General features: G+C 43.0%; 1 protein-coding gene across 1 annotated transcript in view; it reads left to right on the top strand.

The window, feature by feature from the left end:
- Eeig2 (EEIG family member 2) overlaps positions 1-25,980 on the top strand; it is a 51,370-nt gene that overhangs the window by 12,288 nt on the left and 13,102 nt on the right. The window contains exons 2-5 of the mRNA XM_059266115.1: positions 10,953-11,073; positions 15,763-15,792; positions 20,729-20,845; positions 25,304-25,350. Coding sequence (XP_059122098.1) covers positions 10,953-11,073; positions 15,763-15,792; positions 20,729-20,845; positions 25,304-25,350 — 315 coding nt within the window. The remainder of the gene's footprint in view (positions 1-10,952; positions 11,074-15,762; positions 15,793-20,728; positions 20,846-25,303; positions 25,351-25,980) is intronic.

Genomic DNA, 25,980 nt, shown 5'->3' with positions numbered 1-25,980 from the left:
ATGTGTAGTCCTTGAGTTGAAGAACGGCAAAGATTGTGCTCAGAGAGTGGAATATTATTTTATTTTTATTTTTGATTGTTTGAGATGGGGTCTGTCTTAGTCAATGTTCTATTGCTGTGAAGAGACACTATGGCCATGGCAACTCTTGTAAAAGAAAGCATTTAATTGGGGCTGGCTTACAGTTTCAGAGGGTGAGTCCTTCAAAGGTTTTGTCCATTATCCTCGTGGCAGGGAGCATGGCAGCATGCAGGCAGATGTAGTGCTGGAGAAGTAGCTGAGAGTTCTACATCCTGACCTGCAGGCAGCAGGACAAGAGAGACAATGGGCCTGGCTTGGGCCCTTGAAACTTCAAAGCCCACCCCAGTGACACACTTCCTCCAACAAGTCCCACCTACTCCATACCTACCTCCTTATCCTTTCAAATAATGCCACTTCCTGATGGCCAAGCTTTCAAATATATGAGCCTATGGGGGGCAGGTGGCATTCTTATTCAAAATGCCACAGGGTCTTAAGTAGTCCAGCGTGGCCTCAAACTCCTGATTCTTTTGCACCCATCTGCTGTGGGATGATCTGTATGTCAAATTACTCTGATTGGTCAATAAATAAAACACTGGCCAGTGGCTAGGCAGGAAGTATAGGCGGGACTAACAGAGAGGAGAAAGGAAAGAACAGGAAGGCAGAAGGAGTCACTGCCAGCCGTGCCATGACAAGCAGCATGTGAAGATGCCGGTAAGCCACGAGCCATGTGGCAAGGTATAGATTTATAGAAATGGATTAATTTAAGCTGTAAGAACAGTTAGCAAGAAGCCTGCCACGGCCATACAGTTTGTAAGCAATATAAGTCTCTGTGTTTACTTGGTTGGGTCTGAGCGGCTGTGGGACTGGTGAGTGACAAAGATTTGTCCTGACTGTGGTCAAGGCAGGAAAACTCTAGTTACAAACCATCTCCTAAGTACAGGAATTACAGGCATGAGCCATCATACCCAGTTAGAGAACAGAACATTAACACTTGAGGTTACTTCAGTAGAACTGTGATCAAGAGTTGGCTTGGTCCAGGATATGAGTGTTGCTGAAATGTGTGAAGGTTGAGTAGGGCAAAGAACTCTGAACCTAGGATATGAAGTTCTTCTCATGGTGTTGAAGTAGGCAGAATGAACACAGAGGTTGGGGTGGAAAGGGATTTCTGTGATGTGAGCTAGAAGAGTGTGACATAGCCAGGCACCACATGCCTCCAGCTCTTAAGCCCGGCTTGAAAAAAGACTTAGAGCTTGCAAGTGGCAAGGGATTTAGGAACAAGCTGCCTCTTAACCAGAGGAAGACGGGGAGGAGGGGGAATACACATCGCCTCCCTGTAGGTGCACAATGCCAACAGTGTCATCAGGAAGCTGCCGGGTGTCAGTCAGCCCGTGAGTGAGGTCAGGACACCTCCCTGTAGGTGCACAATGCCAACAGTGTCGTCAGGAAGCTGCCAGGTTTCGGTCAGCCAATGAGTGAGGTCAGGAGGTTGGGAATGTGAGAGCTTGTCTATCCCTGGTGGAGGGTGGGGGTTAAATGGATGAGTAAATTGGGAAGGAGAACAGCACCAAGCGAATGGACACTGAGAAGGGACCAGCAGAAGAGGTGATGCGGACTTTCACTGTCTCTTTCTGGGACTTGTATGGGTGAAAGGTATAGTCAGAGCTGTAGTCCCTAAGATTCCCAGTGGAAAATGAAACGCTTCTGTGTGTCCCACCTCAGGCCCACGACATACAAGGCAATTCCTCCAGTTCCTTCTGGAGCTGCAAAGGGAGGCCACATAGGCCTTGTCTACTTCCGAGGAGGTCTTGCATTTTGTTATTTGAGCTTTCTTGGTCTCACACTTTGCCCTCAGACTTAACCATCAGCAGCAGAAGTCTTTTAACTCACTTCAGAGGAAGGAATGTGCCTCCTCCTATCCCTTCCCACTTCCCTTTCTCAGAATGCCATAGCCCATAAGTGGATTTTCATTTCCTATATCCTTCCATGGTTTTTACCTTATTGAATTTGGGATTTTTTGTTTAGTTTTTCTTTTATTAAGTTTTCCTAGACTGTGATATATATTCCCAAATTTCCAGTGTGGGACCTTTCCTTAGATTATTCTGAATTTTTTTTCCTATTGCATTTTTGTGCATCATATAGATAGATAGATAGATAGATAGATAGATAGATAGATAGATAGATAGATAGAATGGAAGTTGTGCTAAATGGAATTTATAGTTACAGAAAAATGAATTCACTTTCTTGAATGAATTTGACAGTTTTTCGATTGCACGTATAAGTGATGTACAATATTTTTCTTTCTTGTTGATATTTTCACATAGTATCTTATCTTCTAGGCCACATTACAAATGGGTAAATATCCTTTCATTTAAAAAAAAACATGCAGTGTGTGTGGGATGTGTGTGTGTGTGTCTGTCTGTCTATCTGTCTGTGTCTGTGACATTTTCTTTATTTTTTCATCTATTGATGGACAAGTGGGTTTTTTCCAAATCTTGGCTATTGTGAACAACGCTGAAACAAACATGGATTGCAGGTGTCTCTTAAAAATACTAATTTCAAGCCATTGTGACTGCACTTGCCCATAATCCCAGCACTTGGAAACCTGAGACAAGAAGATTATGAGTTCAAGGCCCAGCCTGGGCTACACAGCAAGACTCTAACTTCAAAAACCAAACAACTAACAAACCAAACCAAAGAGCCCTGATTCTGTCTGCTTTGGATACATACCCAAAGATATGTATGGTTGCTGGGTCCTGTCATGGTTCTATTTTTAATTTTTTGAGGAACCTCCATACTCTTTTTTATATAATGGCTTTACCAAAACCATATATATATATATACCAGAGTTCTCTTTTTTCTACATCCTTATCAGCGTTTGTTATAATTTAACTATTTAATAACAGCCACTTTAGTTAGTGTGGGTATCATCTCATTTGGGTATATGTGTATGATTCTCTGATATTAATGGTAAGCACCTCTTCATAAACTTGTTAGCCAATTGTACAAACATTTTTGAGAAATGATTATTCAAGTCTTTGGCCCATTTTCAATCAAGTTTTTTTATGTTGCTATTATTGAGTTGTGAGTTCTTTATATGTTTTGGATATTAACCCCTGATTATATGCATAGTTATAAATTTTCTTCCATTCCATATAAGGAATGCATTTTCTCATGTGTATGTGCTGTGTAGGCATGTGTATACATTTTCACATGTATTAAATACATGTGTGTCTTCATCAGGATATCTGTCAGTCACTGAATGCAGCTCTTTTCTTACATGAAGCTGTAGAGGCTTTTTGTAATATTTATAGCAGATTTTAAATAAGCAAGTATTCAGCTAACACTTATTTGATTACATACTATGTGCCAAGGAATGCTGCATTTTATATGAAATTCTCCTTGGAACAATTCAGGGCAATAAAGAATTGTTGGCTGACATCTTTGTTTACATTCAATTTCATTCTTTACCTCATGATGCGAGGTGATCCCTTCTGTCCAGGTCCAATCCCTAATTATGGTCTGGGCTCTATTGTTTCTGACATTCTCAGGGATCAGTCTTCTGTGGCACCATCACTCGTATCCACCCAAATGGTCACTTTGGTCCCTACACTGTTTTCCCCCATTCGTACTGAAGGTGCTTAACTTTCCCACATGTTTAAGTGAAATCTTCCCCGTGTCATGTCCTCAGTTGGATGCAGCCGTAAATTTCTCCACTCTCACTTCATTCCTAGCGGATTTGAAGTGAGTTGCCCACATCTCTGTATCTGCCCCCGTAGTAATCCACTCCGATCCCACTTTGTCACCAAAACTTCAGTCGCCAGCGTTATGGGTGACTCCTTTTTGTCCTCTATCTCATCTGACCTCTTGGCCACATTTGACATTGCTGAGCAGAGCTTCTTAAAACAGTTTCCGGTTGCCTTTGCTGACGCTCTAGTGCCCTTTCTCCTCCTGTAGACACTCCATGGCCTCCCCTGCCTCTCTCCTGCTCTGATATTGGGGGCCTTGCAGGCTATCCTCGACCCTTCCTCCTTCGCCACTCTCCCCAGATGGCCTCACCCTCTCTCCTGGTGAAGACTCGCGTTCATGATTCCAGTCCTTTCTCCTGAGTTCTCTCTATGCACCTGTCTGCCTACCCAGTGTTTCCAAGAAGGAGACTCTAGGACTGGGTTGTCTACCTCTCTGCCTCACCCACTAGTAAAATGAATCAGTGAATGAGTAAATAAAGCCAGACCTCCTTCTCTTCCATTTTCCTGATGCTGTTACTGCCATGCATTTACTCGAGCCAAAAATGCTGCTGGAGTTGACAGATCGGTGGATCTTTAGTGTTGCAATTCAGAGTCAGTTTTACAGATCTAACTGATCCTCACAATCTTAAAATACTTGGTTCACAAAAGTTCATTCTTTGTCAGAATCTATGTGTCTTTTAAAATAGATAGGTCTTCATTAAATCAAGAAAAAAAATCTCTATAAACTTGGCCATTATTTCACTTCGGCAGACAAATTTGAGTGGACTTAGAAGTACATGTATCTTTGAAAATGACAGCCTCTAACATTTATTATTGAGCTACACTGTACCCCAGGTGCTGTTTGGAACAGTGTGTAATAATGTGTTTGGTTTCCCTGGGTTCCCATCGGGGGGTAGGTACTGATCTCAGAGAAAGCACTGTAAATATGAGCAATTGGAGAATGTGCCAGAGTGACAGCTGGCAGCTGGCTGAGGTGGGGTTTGAATCCACACAAACCAGCGGTGGGTAAGCGGCTAACCTCCAGGCTGTACTGCCTGACCAACGGCTGACATTCCTCATTAGCTCATTGTTTTCTATCCCTGTTGCTGAAAGGTGTAAAATGTCTTGAATAGTCAGGACACAGGGTCATTCTAAACATGTGCCTAGAGTCCACATTTGCTGGTTACTGGAGAATGATGATGACATTGGAATAATATTTAGTCACAAAGATTGGCTCCATCCACTTCCATTCCAGTTTGTGTTGGAGTTTTCAACAACATTCCCGATTTCCTCTGATTCTTTGAAACATAAACAATGGCCATAGCAGCCTGCTCTTCTTCTGAGTCCTCTGCTTATTCCATGTTCGTTTCAGCAGCTTTATCGTGTTATCTTTGAAATGTTTGGTTTTCCACAGTGTCTACACAAATCACATTCCTTTGCTCTCTCTCTAGACAGTGGTTGAGCAACCGTCAAACTCATAGGAAGTTAATGACTCACCTAACAGAAAGCAGTTACTAATGTGACTTTTGTCTCAGTTGCCAAGGAGTTTGCGTGGGTTTCCGTGGTAACCCATCAGTATAACAAATGTCACACACTAACTTTGCAGCTTTTTGGATTTGTTTAGTTTGGACAGCTTTTTCCCAAGGTCTGTGTGTACACAGGAAAGATTACCAGAGAAAAATCTGAGTAATCGCCTTAGGAACACAAATACACTTTTTTTGTTTTGGGGGTTTTAGGGTTTTTTGAGTTTTTTGTTTTTGTTTTTTGTTTGTTTGTTTGTTTTTGAGACAGGGTCTCTGTAGCCCAGGTTATCCTCAAACAAACTCACTTAAGTTTTTTTCTTTTGTTTTTTCCTTGCCTTGGTTTCCCAAATCCTGGGATTACAGGTGTGAACCACACTCTCAGGTAGAGATCTGAGGGAAGCAGATTTAAGCAGGGACCATTAAGGAGGCTCTTAAAATAATCCAAGGAAATGATGCTAAGAGTCTGAGTTAGAATAGTGATGCTAGATGCAGGAAAGGAAATAATTTCTGGATAGTGAGAAAGTGATGGGCAGGAATTGGTAGTTGGTACTAGACATGATCCCTTCAGGTTCTTTTCAGCTTAGTGAAGTTGGACAGTTTCTCTCAGTTCCTTTGCTATTGTGTTACAGTGTATAAATGTGTAGGCTCTGGTGTATTGAAAGCACTCAGCAACTGCTGTGGACGTTTTCACTAAAGGGAAAGTCAGCAGGTGGAGGTGGAAATGAGAAGCATGCTTTCCTCTGGAAGATCTAATATCTTTATTAAAACCCATTCCTTACATGCTACAGTCCTGCCCATACGTATACTGCTATTCCTAACCTAGTTTCTCCCAAGTCTACCAGACTTCCTGTTGGTTTCCCACCCTCTAGATAAACTAGGTAAATATGAAATGCTTCCCACTTAATTGTTTTCTAAGGACAACAGGTACATGCAAAGTGCACTTGGTATCTTTAATTTCGTTACTCAGGCTGAAGCTGCCCTCTGTTTGTGCAAATGATAGCATATGAGATTTGGTACATGAAATCATTATAAAGATGCTACCTTGTAAGAGTGTTTTAAACTAGATTTAAAAAAAAAAAACTAGTGTGTGTTTCTAATTAGTTTAGTTGGGGAATTACTGATATTTCACAAACAAACAAAAAGCCACAAAACATAAACCAAGGTTTGGGGCTTTGTAGTATTTGTGCTTTGGTTTTTATTTCTGACGTAATTCCTAGAATATTTAGCTTAGTAACATTTTAAGGTGCTGCTGTAATTTGGATCCAGATGTTCATGTGGTAAAGGCTTGTTCCCAGCATGGCACTATTAGGAGGTAATGGAACCTTTAAGAGATGGAGCCAAATGGGGGGTACTTAGGGTCATTAGGAACCATACTCCCAAAGGGATTCCGTATTCCTGACCCATTCCCTCGGTTTGCTTTCTAGCTGTGAAGGGAAGGGCTTTTCCTCCACCACACGCTCCCACTACACTAGGCTGCCTTGCCCCAGACCCGGTGCAACCAAGCCAGTCAGTCCCAGACCAAAACCCCGAAGGAAGCCTCTTCTCTTTGGAAGTTGATTTGACTCAGAAATGCATGGTAGTGACAGGAAGTTGGCTAAAATGAGGTTATTTGATTTTCGTATATTAGACAATAAAGAATATTCACCTGGTGAAAATTTAAAACAATTAGAAATAATGGCTTTCAGTGTTAAATACTTTTCTTTTAGAGATAGTCTTGTAGTCTAGGCCAAATTGGTGTCCAATTGTGTTCTTCCTCCTTCAGTCTCCTTCTGAGTATTGAGATTACAGGCGTGGGTCACCATACTGGCTCTCCCATGTGTAACTTCCTTCCGTTTTAAGATTTTTCAGTACTTAGTAATATTCTCAGTTTTCCGGTTTTTATTTTAACAAAGGTTAACATGTTCATAGTTCAAAGCCTACGTACCAAGCCCTCGGGAAAACTGCAGTCCCCAACATCTCTCTGTTTCTGATACACCTAAGAAGGAACAGCCGGGAGATTGAACGTCTTTTCTCCCTGCTCCTGCCCTCAGCCCTCTCCTCCCTCCATGCTGCTCCTTTTCCAGTGTAAGAGCTAGTCAGCAGGAAGCCTGGTTGTGCAGTCCATGAAGGCTGGCCTCTGGGCTATGAGAGAGGTAGAGGGAGTCCAAAGCGACAAACGGAAGGCCCAGCCCAGTAGTTTGGTTTCCATTAACGTGTTTTAGGGGCCTGTGATCTTGTTTTTTTTTTTTTTTTTTTTTTTTTTTTCGAGACAGGGTTTCTCTGTGTAGCTTTGCGCCTTTCCTGGAACTCACTTGGTAGCCCAGGCTGGCCTCGAACTCACAGAGATCTGCCTGGCTCTGCCTCCTGAGTGCTGGGATTAAAGGCGTGCACCACCACTGCCTGGCTTCTTGTTGTTTTAAATACCATCTTAGTCCTGTGTAGTCGATGCGATTTCTTTTTCTTATTACACGTATTTGTGCGTGTGCATGTGTGCGTGTGCATGCGCGTGCCTGAGTGTGAAAATGGATGGTAAAGGACAACTGTGGGGGTTGAGCCATCACTCCAGCCCATAATTTGTTTTCATTTGAGAACTTCTCTTCTTCCAGCACCAACTGAAAGTTTGGTTGAAGTTGCTTCTTTTTTTTTTTTTTTTTTTTTTTTTGGCTATTCATTTTGATCTGTTTTTCCTGGTAAGAGCTTCTCCTACGGTGCCAGCTTAGATATAACTACAGCTCTGAAGCTGGTAAAGCTCTGTGCAGATGGAGGGTGCTTGGCATCTTGGGTTTTTACTACAGGCTGAGATGGCTTGGACCATTTTTTTGGGAGCCTTTAGTGTCCATCTCCTTAGAATTTTCCCGATGAATTCGTGCGTGTTTCCAGCGTTGCCGGAGCTAGAGAAGAAGGGCCAGTGCCCATTCATCTTCCTCTCCTCTGCTCACTATGCTGTCATGCCACTGAGACCTGCCCTGGGGTCACACAGGCCAGAGGGTCATCTGCTCCCCTGTCAGGAGCATAAAGCTGAGCTTCCTGCATGAGTCGGGGTCTGGCTGCTTCTAAAACAGCTTTCAATCGGCCCTCTACCTTTGGTCCTTCCTTCATTTTATTTCAGAACCAATTTAAAGTTCCACTCTTGGCTTTCAACGTTAACAGTGTCAGATTCAGATTTCTTTGGTTGCTAAATTAACTACCAGTTGTCTGTTCCTGAATACTTGTTTTTGTCTTCTGCTGAGATGATGCCTTAAAAAAAAAAAAAAAAAAAAAAAAAAAAAAAAAAAAAAAAAAAAACTTGATAAGTTTGAGGGAGAAAGTTAAAGCTATCTTTAGCTAGAAGTTTATATTTTCTAAGGACAAAAAAACTAGCATGCTTTTTAAAAAATATTTAGAACAATATTTTCCAGGCGTTTGGTGGCACACACCTTTAGTGCCAGCACTCTGGAGGCAGAAGTAGGCAGATCTTCAAGTTCGAGACCAACCTGATCTACAGAGCAAGTTCCAGGACAGGCAGAACTATACGGAGAAACCCTGTCTCAAAAAAACCAAACCAAACAAAAAATATTGTTCTTGATAGCTGATCCCGCACCAGCGGTGTTGGTGACAGGAACGATCACGAATTCCTGAAGGTCCCAGGTCATCAGTGTATCCTCATGCCTTTCTTGGGAGCTCCAGGCACATGGCTGATGCCTTCAAGTCTTGGGACCAAGTGATGCTGGGAGGGAAACAATAATTAAAAATCCTATGGGTTTTTTTTATTATTTTCGTGATTTTTCTGGGCATTTTAAAAGTTTGTTTATTTATAAAACCAAACTCAGTGTTCTTAACACACATTCGTTTATTCGCAGAGGCAGCTACAAGTTGCCACACCACTGCATTCACCCTATTTTTCCTTTTCTCCAACCTTTATCTGAATTGTTGATCTCATTCATCAGTCTCTGTTGCTCCAGAGAAGTGATCCAGCTGTGTGCTTTCTTAAGAAAATCAGCCTCATCACATCTGTGCTCTGGGGACGATCACAGAGGAGGGGTGGGGAGATGAGGAGATTGTAAGTCAGAGACTGGGGAGGGCTGGGCAGAAACAGCGTTTTCTGGTCGAGCTCCCAGCAGCTGTGTTTGCCTGTACACAATCAAGCCAGTCAACATCCCAGCATGGAGCGGGGAAGGACTCAAGATCCCCTGAGGAGCCAGAGGTGCCACTTCTGGGATATGGAGTGTTCGTTTACTTTAAGGCTATGGTTCCTGGTAGGTGCTTCAGGATGACCCTACGCCCATGAGTGTATGAGCTGCACAAACTGGATTCAGTTGGCTATTTTAAAAAAAGACATGAAGTTGGGAGGTAGGAACAGATGTGATGGATGTGGGAGGAATTAGCGCAGGGGGGGGGGGGAGGACCGAGTGAATATGATCAATATACATTTTATATGTACGTATGAAATTCTCAAGAATTAATACAAATATTGAGGCCAGGTGTGATGGTGCTTAGGAGGCAAGTTGATCTCTTGGAATTCAAGGCCAACCTTGTCTACATAGTGAGTTCTAGCCAGCAGAACTATATAATAAGACCCTGTCTCAAAAAAAAAAAAAAAAAAAAAAGATGCTCTCTTGCCTCTATTAAGTGGACTGATGAGTAAATCTAGAGAACATTTATTCTTTGCTTTATCCATTTTGCACTATTCATGACCACCCCCATTGTCTCTTCTTCTGTAAGAAGAATAATTATTTTTGCTTTCTAAGGCTAAGTCCCTTGGACCTACACAGAACAGTAAAAAGAACAGCTTGTACAAAAGTCAGGAAACTTGAAAGAGGAAAGTTGTTGGAAAAACAGCAGATTCAGGGCTGTGGACAAAGGACTTCAGAGTTAAATGGGCTTGGCTTGCATGTGATACCTGCACTCACCACCTAAATAACCTTGATTTTAACTCCCCTCCTGTGCTTAAATTCCTGGTATGTGCCTTGAGGGAAAGGCCAGCTACATTTTAGAGTTGGTGTGAGATTAAAGCATCATGTTGTGAACTCTGAAATGGTAGTTCACGTTGCTAAAATAGAGAGAAACTTAAGAGTATTTGTGTGCATTTCTGTCTCTTGCACAAGGTTAGTCCTACAAGGTTAGGAATTCTGCCCTTCATCTTGTATTTTAAACATTTAGACGTGTACCCATCACACAGAAAGTAATATACATTGAATGAGTGATGAAGAGTCACTTTAAACTGATTGACGGGTAAATTAACTACTTTGCATTTCTAATGGCCAATTATTCCTGTTCCACTGCTTGCAAATACTGGCTTGTTGAATTGATATGTATTGCTGTGTGTGCTTGAGTGTGGAAGCCCAACATGATGGCAGGTGGCACCTGAGATGCTCAGTGTGGAAGCCCAACATGATGGCAGGTGGTACCCTGAGATGCTCAGTTCCTGATGTGTAGAGTCAGGCTCTCTAGCTGAACCCAGATCCTGCCGTTTTTGGCTAGTTTGGCTAGTCAGCTTACTCCAGGGAGTCTCTGTCTCTCACATGGTGGGATTGCAGGCACCTGACTTTTGCACGGTCCACACCCCAGGCCTGTGTTGTGGAGTGGTCATTTTATTCCCTGGGCCGTCTTTCAACACCTGCGAATACTGATATCTATATAACTTTGTGTTGTAAACATGAGTAAAATTGAGAGTGCTTTTAACATGGTGATTAATTGGCTTTTCGGTTTTTGTTTTTTCCCTATCCAGGGAGGTGGTGCAAGCAAACTGTGTTCGCTGGAGAAAGAAGTTCTCATTTATGTGCAAAATGAGTGCCAGTGCCTCCACTGGCATCCTGGATCCTTGTATCTACAGAGTGTCTGTACGGAAGGTATAAAAATAGCCTATTATTCCTCCTCTTTCAGAAACCATAATTAGCTGCAGTCACTGACTCACTTTATTTAGATCTGCTCTCACGGTAGAACTGTAACTCCACACTTACAGCAATAAATTAAATTTCTATGGAAAATCTGGTGGCAAACCTGAGGTTGTCACTCAAGAATCAAAAAAAAAACTTCCTTCTCAGAAATACTGTACATATGAGTGTTAACCGCATTTGGAGTCGTTTGGGAGTGTCCATGTCTGTAGCTTGTCATTTATCCATTCCTGCTCTTTACTTTTTTTAACTTTTTTAAAATAGTATTTTCATAAAATTCTTTGAAAATGTCATACGATGTATTTTGAGCATACTTAGACGCCTCCCCTGATCTGCTACACACGCCCTTTCCACCTTCGCTGCCCTACCCACCTGACGTTGAGTTTTCTTTTTATTTATTTTTTCAATCCATTTCAGTGTGTATGGGCCAACTGCTCTGGGGAATGGGGCCTGCCCTGGAGTGTGGTGCCTCATTACAGAAAACTGACTGTCCCTCTCCCAGCAGCTATCAAATTCCAGTATCTCCCCAACCAGTCAGCTAGTAGTTGGACTTTTTTTCCCCCACTCCCCACTTCAAGGGCAAATTAGGGCCAGTCTAGGCTATGTCACATGACCCAGCCTTGAAAAATAAAAACCCAACTGTGCATTTTACATTTTATACACTTTTTTTTTCCCCTGATTCTTTCTGAAACGGGCTCATTTTGTAGCTCAAGCCAGCCTGGAACTCACATGTAGCCTGGACTTGTCTCAAACTCAGGATCCTCCTTGCCTCTATCTCCCAAGTATTGGGATTACAGGCATGCCACCTTGCCCAGCTTTATATATATATATATATATATATATATATATATATATATATATATATTTTAAGTTATCAGAGTGCATGTATATGTTGGCAAAGATAAAGACTTAGAATGAGAAATGTAAGTATTTTCGCTCTTTTCCACTCTGGTCCTACATCTTTCTGTATCCGATTAAAACTATATTCTTAGATTTGTTATCCCATGGTTTGAACGAATTGATAGCAGTATGATGTGCATGGCTTTATCCTAACCTTTTTTATATTGCTTGATACACTCAGAATAGAGTAGATACATGTGTACAGAAATGATCTTACAGTTTCTAAGGCTTTGTGAAAATAGTTATTTGGAGGAATCATAACTGAGTGGAGGCTTCTGCAGAGGAAGTGTGGTACAGCAAGGGCAGACATGCAGTTATACATGCAGCCTGCCTTCGAGCCCCAAGCATGCCCCTTACCGGCTGTGAGACCTTAGGCAATTATGACTTTAAATCTCCACATCCAAATAAGGCGTTATTCCCTGACTCTTCGGGAATGTAGAGATTAGCTGACAAAATGAAGCCAACTTCACCTTGCTGCTCTGACTGCTGCCGCCCTTCCATTGAATCCCTTCTGAATGGAGTTCTAATCATGATGCTTGAAGGACGACGAGCTAGTCTTTGAATTTTAAGGAAAAAAAAAAAAACATAACCAGCTTAGAGTAAAGCCTGACTACAAATCAAATGAGCTCAAACTCTGGTAAAGCCAACAGAAACTGTAAGTACCAGTTGTGCTGGGTCATACCTCAAGTAAACCCTTTCTCATTTTGTAGGGCTTTGGCATAGTCATTGGACATGTTTGCTTCCTTTTGCAGTGATAAACACCATGGCCAAACCAACCTGAGGAGGGACGGGTTTATTTAGTCTTACAGAGTACAGAGTGAAGAGAAGTCAGGGTGGGAACTAGAGGCAGGAACTGAAGCAGAAGCCATGGAGGAACTCTGCTTACTAGCTTGCTCCCTGTGGCTTGCTCAGCCTGTTTCCTTATACACCTCAGCCCAGGGGTGGCACCACCCACAGTGAGCTGAGCCATGCCCCCCACACACATCTACACCGATCATTAATCAAGAAAATGCCCCTATAGGCCTGTCTGGGGGCAATCTGATGGAGGTATTTTCCCAGTTGAGAAACTAACCAGCACAAAATATGTATGTTAAACTGCTAAAACAGACCCCAGAAGTCAAAGGCTTAAACAAAATGGTATAGAAGTTGCTTCGGAACCTGAGATAAAGATAGTAGCTCCACCTTCTTTAGCATATGGTTCCATCTTTAGATCTAAGGAGGCAGCTCCAGTCTTGTTCTCTCTTGACTAGTGAAATAGGGACAGACATGATACAAAAGTGGTGCATGTGTCTTTTGTACACATCCCTCTGGTTAAAACTTAGTTGTGTGGCCACACCAAACTGAAAGGCCATAGTTGGATGGCCAGTAGATTCCAACATGTCAGAAGAGAGGCTGGTAAATCACCAGTAGTCTTCTGTTGTACTTGAGTATGCAAGGCAGTATATTATGTAAGTCTATTCTACGTAACCTTCCCTAAGTATTGTATAAAGGAAAGATCAGAGATCTCATCTATTTAAACATGTTGACCATTATGGGGGGGGGGGAGTCATAAGCAAAGTCACAAGTAGTTAGGAAAAACTACTTGTGAATCATGTCAAAAAAAAACTAATTAATATAAAAAGAGCACCTCTACACAGTATAAAAGAATCAACAGCACTTAGGAGAAGTTGACAGCTGACAATATGTCCCCCTGAAAAGAAAGTATTTCAGACATACAATATACCCAATCTTAGGCAAATTAAAACTACAGATAGACACCATTTTTATCTACAGATCTGATAATGACCAGTTTGGTAGTGAACCCTGTTGCCTAGACAAAGGGAAGCAGTCACCAGTCAATAAATCTGTTAGTGCCATCCATGTGCCACGTACTGCTCTGGAGTCTGGGAAGATGAATGAACTGGAACGGAGTTCAGACCTCTTACATTTTACTTTCTGGTGAGAATTGGGTAACAGAAAGCAGAGTTTATCAAAATAAACTTAGTTTAGTACCGATAAATGTCACACATAGAAAACCACGGGGAAACAGAGAATAATTTAGGAAAGAGCGATTGGCTTAGAAAATTGAGGAGACATCTCTGCTCTTTGCTCCCACCCCAGTACTGGGGTGACAGGTACGTGTGGCCACACCTAGCTTTTTAAATGGTGCTGGGCGTCTGAACTATGTAGGTCCTCATACTCGTACAACAAGCACTCTTTCCAACTCAGCTGTCTCCCCAGCACATTTCTGGTGGGTGGGTGGGTGGGTGAGTGGGTTGGTTGGTTGGTTGGTTAGTTGGTTTTTGGGACAGGGACCTCATGATCTTCCTGCCTCTACCTCCCAAGTGCAGAGAGTATAGGTACACCACCATATCTGATTCATTGAGAGATTTTAATAAGGAGAATCATGATCTTTTATAAGACCATGCTGCTGCTGCTATGGTAGAAAAGTTGGCTTTAATATCTCAAAGTAGAAATGCTTAGGTAAAACTCTTTTAGTTTTACACAGAGATGGTCATTACTTTGGGCAACCAGATACCCAACTAAAAGTACAGGATTCTATTACATGGAAAGCAAGAGCAGATACTTAAGGTACAGCTAACATTCTTTCTGCAGAAGCTAAATAAAGGCATGGATGCAGGAGAGGGGAGATGGGAGGAACAGCAGCCAGGGAAGCAGAAGGGCAATGAGGCAGATGTGGCATCAGGAAGGTCTAAAGAGGGAAGTGATGGGAGAAAGGAGGTAAGTGGGCAAGCCCATCACACACTGATGAGAGGCGAAGATGGAGACAGGGAGCTTTTAGCTTTAACAAAATAAAGATCATTAGGAATCTCAAGCTACTAGAGAGGGGAAATGAGAACAAATCCAGTTGAAGAGGGTTGACTAGAACAGAATGCAGCAGGTAGAGGTTGAAGTCTTTTGAATGTATTTTTGTTCAATTCTTCTCTCATACATTACATCTGGACCTCAGTTTCCCCTCCCTCCACTCCTCCCAGTCCCCAGCGATCAGAAGTCTTTTGAATTTTGACCATAGAGGAACAGCAATGAAAATAATCCCGTTGAGGAGTGAAGGAACACCTCGAGGACTTTTCCTTGTGTTTAAGAATGGCACTGTTAAGGGATGTGAAGTGACCCAGTGAAGAAGACATTCTGATAATTCATATGGAATAGAAATGGCGGCAGGAAAGGGAAAGAGCAGCTGGCGTTCATAAGTAATAACAGAGCTCCCTGGAGAGTGTGTGCAAGGTAGAAGTGGTAGAAAACGCTTCAGTATCAGACTTGCAAAAAAGAAGCAACAGTTCTCTCAGTAAAGATGTTTTTCAAGTGAGGCTAGAGAAAGGAATTTTGTCCATGGTAATAAAAGGAAACCAAGTTCACAGTGTGGGCACACATTGTTCTAAGTGCTTACACTTAGTCCGCACAGATGTGCGCGGTGCTAAATTCAAAAATGTGGCCCAGAGCCCTGGCTGAGGGAAGCTGAGGCGAGATACTTGAGCTCCAGGAGCTCAAGGCCAGTCCTCACAATGTGAAGAGACTCCATATCAAAAACTGACTAAAGAAATAAAATTAGAAGCAAAGTAAAAATTTTGGTCGTTTTTAGGGTGTTGTTATTGTTTGAATAGTTGGGTTTAAAATCAGCATATTTTTATTGTCTGTGACATATACTAGCATATAAATGTCTACTTTAGAATCCTTTGACTGACATTTAATCTTAAATCCTTCCTTCATCATATAATGTCCTCATGGTGTTTTCTGTATTTGCAGGAATTAAAAGGTGGCAAAGCTTATGCAAAGGTAAGCAGATGTTCTCTAACTCTTTGTAATTCATAACGTTGTTATTGTAGTCTGTAGGCTTTTAGTTGTTACTCAACTTGACTCATTTTAAGTAAAGCAAATTGGAGATTGAATAATTGGGACAATAAAGTATTACAACATCCTTTTTGGGGGCTAGAGAATGGCTCAGTGGTGAGGAACACTGGCTGTTCTTCCAAAGGACCCAGGTTCTTTTCTAGCACACAAATGTGGCTGTAACTCTGTAACTCCCGTTCCAGAGGACCCAGCCCCCTCTTCTGGCCTCTTCAGGCACTGAATGCTCATGGTACACAGACATACATGCAGACAAAATAACCACACACATAAGAAAAATAAATGAATCTCTTCTTTAAAAAAAAAGACTATTTTGAGAGCTTGTTAGGGGCTGTTACCTTTTTGTCTTAGCCTCCCTACTAGAGATTGTTCCCTGATTTTCATGAAGTTATAGCTTACTGATGACACAAAACAAGTAGACATGAGGTATTGCTGCTCCAGGATTGGTTAATCCACTGACTAAAGAATGTAGTCAGGAATCCATTATCCCCTTCCCTTCTGTAATGACCTTATTCTTGGTCAACACTGCACCTGAACATCAGGTGTCCAGTTGCTCAAGTTTTTTTCAACACAATTAATATGCAAAAAAAACAAAAAACAAAAAAAAAAAAACCCTAGCTGGTCTCTGGATGTTATTTTTGTTGAGTAAGAAAGCATTTCCTGGATGCTCTCAGAGGACTGCCCTGTATGTTTTATTGAGTCTACCTGTATCACATATCCACCCCTAAGCATCTGTGGCCATAGGAATGGATTGCTGTTGTTAAGTTAGACTGACAGCCAGTGTAGCCGTGTCAGGAGGATGGATCCCTCTGTGTGCACAAGGATAAGTGAGGAGACTGGATCTCCAGGGAAAAGTGGAGTTTGGTGAGCAAGGCCTAGCAGGGCACTGAGTGTTGGGCAGGCAAGCAGCAAGGTCTACTGTTGCTGGTAACGTCATAATTCTTTCTCTTCTAAGAGCTCTTAAAGCCATATTCTCTCACCTTTTGTGAGACTACTTCCTTAGTTATGCCTGCATTATTTTCTGTTGACGCCCCTTTGGCCTCCTGCTTAGTCTGTTCTCTCTATTGTCTAACTCCATCTTCCTTAGTCCTGCCAGAGTGATCTTTCTAAAGTCAAAACATTATCCTACCATTCCCCACTTTCAGGCCTTCAGTATTTATTCGTTGACTTTAAAGGAAATTGGAAATTCTGTAAGCTAATAAATACGATCCATTTTTGTCCACAGATCGTTTCTGCCGCCTCATCTCCGCTGCCTGCCGTCTGTGTTCTCTCTGTTTCTCTCTTTTCTCTCCCAGCCCTCATTCTTATGCGGTCCAGTGCCATCACACACTTCCTAGAGCATCTCGTGCTATTTCAGCTCCTTTGCCTGGTGACTTGGCACCATGCATGTGTCCCTCTCTCCCCTGTCCTTTCCACTCCTGTGTCGTTAACGATGCAGCTTAGTCCTGCCTCCCCACTGCGGACTCCTCCTCTCTTATAGTTGTGTCTTCTGCCTTCCCACTGCGGGCTTCTCCTCTCTTACAATTGTGTCTTCCTTTGCCACAGCACTTTCAGGCGGTACTATAGGAATTGGCTTTCTCTTTTCCCACATTAAACTATGAAAATAAGACTAAAGGACCCAAGGGTAGCTCAGGGCAGAGTATGAAATAGGCCCTGGCTTCCATCCACAGCACCAAAAAAGGAAATACATTCTATATTCCTAATGTCTACCACAAATGTGGTATATGTGTATGACATATTTATGAGACACATATATAAAACACATACATATATAGATATTCATGTGACAGTTATCTTGGTGAAGCCAAAGAAAGTCTTAAGGAAATATGGATTCTCTGGCACCATGCTATAAAGTCTGTAATGTGAATTCTTTGAAGACAGAACACGTTTCCTGTTCCTCATTCTCCTGTGTCTACATAAGAGTCTGGCATATAAAAGGTACATTGGTATGTCACTTTCTTAACAGGGACTGTCTTATTTGGTTTTTTGCTACTATACCAAAGTACAACAGACTGTATTATATAAACAAAATACATTTAGTTGTCAGTATTCTAGATGCTGAGAAGTCTAAAGTCATGATACCAACAGATCCTGTGTCTGGAGAGCCTACTTTCTGGTTTGCAGATGACAGACTTCTCAATATGTCACCATGTGGCAGATTACAGAGCGAGGGTGCAAGTTCTCTCCTATGTTAACAGTGCATTCATCCAGACCTCAGTGTACAGCTCAGCGGTAGAGCACATACTGAGACATGTGCAAGGCCCTGGGTTTGGTCCCCAGTGACAAAAGGGGAGAGATGCATTAATCCACTCATGAGGGCTTCAGTCTCAAGGCCTGATTACCTCCCAAAGCCCCCACCACTCCATACCATCCTATTGGGTGCTAGATTTTCAACATATGAATTCTGGAGGAGCAGAAGCATGCAATCCATACCAGAGATCCTTAGCGACAGCATAAAACTAGTATTGCAACAGTAAATGCTAAGTTAGTGGGCAGCTAGCCTTTATTTTATAAGACTCCTTTATTAGCATTTGAACCTTGATGTCAATAGAAATGAAAAGTACTAGATTGTCTAAGAGAGTGAGTTCAAGAGCATTAATGTCCTTGAGTTGACTTTGGCTATGGCTAGCAGAGTTAAGGGATGAACTGGGAAGGAGGAAGTTAATTTGGCCAGATGGCCAGAGACAGCATAGACGATAATCTGGAGAGCTGTGGGACAGGTTTGGTTGGTTCCTTCTGACAGGAGAAAATCCAGCATGTTTGTGTGCTGGTGGGAATGATCTAGTAGAGAAGGGGTAAATCCAAGTGCCAGATGGGGAAATACTACAACATAAACATGGTAGGCAAGAGGCCGCAGGAACACAGGCGTACCATCCGCAGTATGGGAGTGGGAAGGCAGTATAGGCCCAGGCTCAGCGGCAAAGTGGCTGCGTCTGGCAGCGAGAGCTTATGGAAGTTAAGTGCTCTTGACCGCCCTTACTCCCTGAGTGAAAGGCAGCAAGGCCATCAGCAGGGGATGAAACAGGAAGAAGTGCTGGAGCTTTAAAGGGAGAGACTGTATGGAATGGCATGTGTTGATAACAGATGATCACGTAAGTCACACGTGTCTTCACATGCTCACTCAAAGGTGTCTTGGCATGGACCTACCCTGGCCTCCCTCCTGTGCTGTCCACTAAAAGGCAGTAAGACGGGACTGACTGTGAAAACTAGGCAGCGGTTGCCGGTGTCTTGCTGTGTGCCTGACTTACTACATTGGGCTTACATAATTCTCTGAGCCATTGTCTTTATTCTTTCCTACCAGTTAAAAACTACTGAAATGGTAGGAGCAGGGCTGTCTCTGACTCTGTTGCCTGCTTTTGGAACCCATTCCTCCTACTGTGTTGCCTCATCCAGCCTTAATAGGAGAGGAAGTGCCTGGTCTCACTGCAACTTGATACTCCATGGGAGTATCAAGTTGATATCCATGGGAGGCCTGCCCTTTTCTGTAGAGAAATGGAGGAGGAGGAGATGGGAGGGGGATGACTAGGAGGATTGGAGGGAGGGGAAACTGTGTTTGGGGTGTAAAAACAAAACAATTAATAATTAATTTTAAAAACCCTACTGAAATAGTGCTCCAGTGTGTAATTAAAAGCATCCTCTTGCATGCCCCTGAAAGTGGTCTGGAGAGATGGCTCATGTGGACAAAGCTGGCTGCACAAGTGTAAAAACCTGAGTTTAGAGCCTCAGAATGTGTAAACCCGGAATATCTGTGCTACAGTGAGCTGGGACGTGAAGACAAGAGAATCCCTGCAGGCCAGCTAGCCTGGCACATACAGTATGGCGGAGACAACAAAGAGACCCTGCCTCAAACACGGTGGAAGGTGAAGACCAAAGCCTGAGCTTGTCCTCTGACCTCTGCACACTCACTGTTGGATGTGCATACCTATGCATACACATACATACACATACATTATACACACACACACAAAAAAAACCTTGAAGCAAACAACCTCAGCAATGTTTGAAACATATCATACAGTTTATTAATGTTCATAGAGATGTGCTTAATTCACTTCTTTTGTTCATAAAAATTGTGCACAGTTATGTAGGAGTAGACTGCTAAAATGACAGTCATGTAAGGGGTACACTTGAACAGGGAATCCGGGTTAAGCAGCATCAGAGGAATGACTACAGCTAGCTTTGATACCGGCAGGAAATGGCATTTCTGGGTAGTAGTGTGGAAGAGGAACAAGTTTAAACTGAACTTCTGGGTAGCAGCAGAGAGGGTAGGTGTGAGACAGAACCATGAGCAAGGGAAGCAGCTTCCATGAAGAGACTCAGCTGAAGGCTGATTGGCAGGAAGGGAGAGAGGAAAAGGTGCCCCTACTCAAGAAGCCAGGAGGCTCACTTGAGTCCTCTCGTGAGTGTGGGGAGAGTGAGAACTTAACCTGTCAGGAGCTGCCGTCCCTCATGGCTAACTCAGCACAGGGAGGATCCAGAATAGCGGAGTCAGAGTCTCTACCGCTGCACACGAGCGTGACCACTCGTTCTCCCCACATGCGATGGGAGTGTAGGTGTTACTATGAATGGTTTTGCTTTTCCATGTGCCTTAGTTTTACTAGCACAGTCATATGTTCACTTTAACGCGTACAGAAATGTATTCAGCACAGCCCATCAAATCCATGATAAAAGATGAGATAAGTAGTCGATTTTTATTAAAAAACAACTAAATTAAGGACCCGTGTAAAGCAAGTGGCAACGCAGGTCGTAGTAAGATGACAAGAACTGAGAGCTTTGAGAAAACTCAAGGTTGAGTGTCTATTTCAAGGAGATATGATAGAGCCTGCTAGATAGTCTATTAATATGATTCTCTTTCTTTTCATAGCTGGGCTTTGCAGATCTAAACCTGGCGGAGTTTGCTGGATCAGGAAATACCACCCGTCGCTGTTTACTGGAAGGCTATGATACCAAAAATACAAGACAGGACAATTCCATTCTTAAAGTAAGCACTCTTCAAGACTTCCATGCCAATAAAAGAGATTTTTCTGCCTCCAGCTAAGCACAGGTATCTGCTGTCATAGATACAATGGGACTCCATACTGAGGTCATGAGCCTCCATACCACCAGGAAAGACCCTTCCAAGCCATAGGAGCAGTGAAAAATAATGATGATCTTTATGGTCCAGTGTGTTTCTCATCGGTGCTGTGAACAAGTACACCACCACTGCAACAGAAGTGCTTGCTGGGGAGAGGGGACATGATGGTTAGATGCGCGGCTTAAAATCCGTACAGCTGTCGGGGCCAGAAAGCTGAGGCTTAGTAGTTAGGAACACTTGCTGTACAAGCCTGAAGAGCTGAGTTCAGATCCCAGTACATGTAAGAAGCCAGAGCTAGTTCTGCTCGTGCTTGAAACCCCAGTGATGTGGGGAGTGGAGACAGAAAGTTCGCTAATGCTTGCTGGCTGTCAACCTAGCTGTAAAATGCAAGCTCCGGGCTCAAGGAGAGACCTTGCCATAAAGGAATAAGGCTGAAAATGATAGGACTTCTGATGCCCTCCTGTGGGTGTTGCGTATGCACTGGTATGTACACTAACACACACATTTGCCCCCATGCACACGCACACACACATACACACACACACTCCTCTCAGGAGAACTTCCAGAGAAGCTGTGATGTGTATGTGGAAGTCACTGGCTTCTCTTGTAACTAGTGAAGAGACAGGACAGGCAGACCCACTCATGGACATCTGCCTTATTTCTCCAAATCTCATCGGGGCCATGTGTTCAGGTCATCACAGAGAACGCATGCTTCATGAAGTTGATGGAAATATTAAATGAGATCCATTGGGAAAATATTCAGAAAATGTCTTGTACCTAGGAGAATCTTTGCTACATTTTACTTAATTAGTAAGTTACCCAAGAAGAAGAAAGACAGATATTTAAAAACCAAATGGTTTTTATTTCAAAGTTAGGAAAGTGAAGAATTACTTTAAAACTATAGCTTAAACTTTGTTTTCAGTGAACATTTAGCTCTGGATCAGATAGAGAATTTATGAACTGGTTCTTAGAGGCAGACATCCCTCGCACACAGCAGCAGCTTTAAGAAAGGTGGGATGGGCATTGATGTGGAGAGGAAAATGGTAAAGAAGATGAGGAAATGTCAGGTATGGTAGTACACACCTATGATCATAGCATTTTGGAGATGGAGGCAGGGATGATCAGAGGTTCAAGGCCAGCCTTAGATACATGAGACCCTGTCTCAAAAACCAAGGTAGGAGCCAGGCACTGATAGCACTTGCCTTTAATCCCAGCACTCAGGAGACAGAGGCAGGCAGATCTCTGTGAGTTCGAGGCCAGCCTGGTCTACTAAGTGAGTTCCAGGACAGCCAGGGCTACACAGACAAACTGTGTCTCAAAAAACCAAAACAAGCAAACCAAGGGAGGAAATTAAAAGAGCATCATCCTATGAACTTCAAGTTGATTTGATTTTGTTGTTATATACCTCTGAAAATATCTCAGGGCAGTTGCACATATCCCCCTACCATGAGATTGACAGGTCTAGATAGATGGTGTCTTAGTTAGGGTTTCTATTGCTGTGAAGAGACACCATGATCATGGCAACTCTTATAAAAGAAAACATTTAGTTGGGGCTGGCTTACAGTTTCAAAGGTTTAGTCCATTATCATTATGGTGGGACATGGTAGCATGTAGGCAGACATGGTGCTGGAGAAGGAGCTGAGAGTTCTACATCTTGATTCACAGACAGCAAAAGGAGACAGTCACACTGGCCAGACTTGAGCTTATAAGACCTCAAAGCCTGCCTTCACAGTGACACACTACCTCCAACAAGGCCACACCTAATAGTGCCACTCCCTGAGGGCCAAGCATTCAAACACATGAGTCTATGGGGGCCACCACAGATAAAAATCCATGTTTTATAATGAGTCTCAGAAGGCTAGGTGTTTTCTGTAAGAGAAGTAGTGAATGACAGAGCTGAGACCAGCATGCATATCTGCTGTTCCGTGGCCTTTTCACATTATCATGCCCTCTAACCCCAGTCTCAAAACCCACTGACTATACTGTTCATTATATATTTCTTACATTAAAAAACAAATAACCCATGCTGCTTTTGTGTGCATGCTTGTGTGTGTGTGTGTGTGTGTGTGTGTGTGTGTGTGTGTGTGTCCTCTTCCTTTGTGACAAATGCTTTACCCATCAAGTCATATCCCCCTGAAATAGTTTTTTAATTTTAGGTGGTTTCCTCTCTCCTACCACCATCTCCTATGTTCCCAGCCCTCTCTGTCATCTCACACAGCTGTCTTCAACCCTCCCCCTTTCCCATGATCTGCCAGGCCTCACTTGCTTCCACCTCCCCCTTACGTAGCTTAGAGTGCACAGTTCATGATTATCCTACTTGATATCCTACTCCGGGTCCCTTTGCCTGTTGCTGTCCCTGAAGATCTCCAGTCCCACTTGGTTTGACTCTGTGTCCTCCCTGAGTCTGTGTCCTGAGCTGGACATTGCTGGAGGACACACAGATGAGTGGGCATTACTGAAATCGGGCTCACCTCCAGCTGGCAGCCATACTCTGCCTCCTGTCTCAATTTAGATAGTTGCCTCCCTGCCTTTTTTTTCAATGTATTTTCATGCCCCGTGTTTTACCTCCGCCAAGCTTCTCCTTCATTGAAGAAATAGAACTCATTAAACTCACATCCCCTCATCATCTCAGCATAGAACTTACAGTTCTTCTTGTCTCCCCTGTTATTACAGTGCATGGCTGCTGCCTTGCCCATGGTTACAGGGAAGACATGACCCTCCTCCTGTAAGAAGTGAGTCCTTCCTCTTGGGCTCTAGAATCCACACAGGCACAATCAAAGACTTTTCTCTTGGATCATCTGCTCTTGGTCATCTCTCCCTTTAATGAACCATCCTTGTCAACATCCAAAGAAACAGCTGCGGTGTCCCCATATCTTAAGAACAGAGCTCAGCCTCCCACCTCTCATCTCTGTCCCACTTCTCTGTTCTGCCTCACTACACAATTTCTTCCATCCCAAGACATTCAGATAGTCCCAAGTGCTGTCCTGGAGAGTTAGAAACCAGATTGGAGGATTGCATGAAAGAAGACACAATAAGAGAACCAGCACAATAGGATAGGTCTGAGAGTTAAGGAAAAAATAAAGTAAAAAAGAGACGATAGTGGAGGTCCTGGGTAAAGAGGTATGAATGAATAAGGTTGTAAAAGATGCTTGTCAAACATTAGCTGGAAAATGTGTCATAACCTGTATGTGTCCTGTTGGTCATTAAGACTATGAACTCAGTAAGCATGGTCCTGGGTTCTGCCCTATACCAGCTGTGATTCAGAAACTATTCCCCAATCTCTGTGGTCTCAAAAGGAGAATGTGACTCTCTCATGGGAGTGTTAAAGATGAAGTGAGATGATGTGGATAGGACATGTAGTTTATATCTGAAACATAAGTTCCCAAATCCAGCCAAGTGTGGTGGTACATGTGTATAATGAGATGATATGTATAAAACACGTGTTTATATCTGGAATGTAAGTTCCCAAATCCAGCCAAGTGGGGGCTTAATGTGTATGATCCCAGCACTTAGGAGGCTGAGGCAGGAAGATCTTAAATTTGAGGTTGTCCTTGGCTACAAAGCAAGTTTTAGCGTAGCCTGGAATACTGAGATTCTCTCAAAGAGCCAAAACAAAATAAATTCTCAAGTCACTATCATTGTGAATGTCATTACTATTATTTTTGCCATAAGAATGTGAGTTTGGGGCTGGGACTATTGCCTGGTTGGTAGGAAGCCTGCCTAGCATACACAGAGCCCTGGGTTCAATCCCCAGCACCCCATAAAGGGTACAGTGGCACATGCCTGGGATTGTAGCACTCAGGAAGGAGGAAAGGACAAAGTTTAAGACCACCCTGTGACACACAGTGAATTCAAGGCCAGACTCCCTCAGGGGAAAAAAAAAAAGTGGGATTGTCCTGTGGTAGATTCTTACAGGTTCCTTAGCAACCAGGGAACATCAACGTCGTAGAAGGAAACAGCCAAAGCTGGTGCCGAGGCACTCTGCCCTTCAGAGCTCCGAGCAGATATCCCATGAAGCCTCCGCCTGTGGAGCTGGAGGGCCTGGTTATCAAATGTTTACACCCCACAGGAATCTGGAGTAAACACAGACACATGGCCAAGCAAGGGGTATCACTGGGGAAGTGCTTACTTTTTATTTTTATCTTTTCCACGAGGTTTTGACCATTAAAGATGATTTTTAATCCTTGTCTGCATAAAGCAGTAATTGAATGTTGGGCACACCCTCATTAAACATTCATTTCACTTAATGCTTTCTAGATAGAAAATATAAATAGGACTAGTTGTCGCGGGGGAAATACGGATTAGCAAAAGCTGGCTTCTCGAGAAGTCTTTTGTAATTGTGGCATTTGTTGCTCTTTTGTTTAGGTTTTGATCAGTATGCAGCTGATGTCTGGTGACCCATGCTTTAAAACGTAAGTTGATAACCAGTAAATGGATTATTTATCTGCAAGCATGATACAAACTGAAGCAGATTTGTAGGCACACAGTTCCTTTTGTGGTGGACTGAGCGTTGTAGAAGTGACTGTTTCCTGTTGCCAAGTAAGCTTTCCACTCTCAAAATGATGCAAGTTATAGATCATTTGCCGTCTTTAGGTTTTCAGGTTTAAGGTGGCATTGTACAAATAAGGTTTTAATTTGCTATTTCCTTACTCACTTCTTTAACAGTACATGTCTTAGAGCGTGTGGGACTGCATTCTAACTTCAGAAACAGCAGCAAGCAGAAGACACTGCTTTCTGCCACCCTAGGGCTTATACTGTAAGAAACCACCAAGTCCTGATAAACAGAAAAGGAGCCTGGGAATAGATGCTCTGATGAGGAGTGGCAGGGGGTGGGGGCATGCCGTAAAGAGCTTTGCTGTTTTATGTCGTATCAGGGGAGGCCTCCCTGCTTAAGATGACATTTGAGTAGAGACTTGAAGCCACATGGATATTTGGGGAAAGAGTGTTCAAGGTGGAGGGAATATGGAACAAAGCCTGGAGAGGGTCCTGTTCCCAGCATACTCAAGTAACTGCCCGGAGACCCACAAATCTAGCGCAGAGGG

The sequence above is a fragment of the Peromyscus eremicus genome, chromosome 6, assembly GCF_949786415.1.
Source record: "Peromyscus eremicus chromosome 6, PerEre_H2_v1, whole genome shotgun sequence".
Classification (NCBI taxonomy): domain Eukaryota; kingdom Metazoa; phylum Chordata; class Mammalia; order Rodentia; family Cricetidae; genus Peromyscus; species Peromyscus eremicus.
This window is presented reverse-complemented; position numbering and strand designations above follow the sequence as displayed.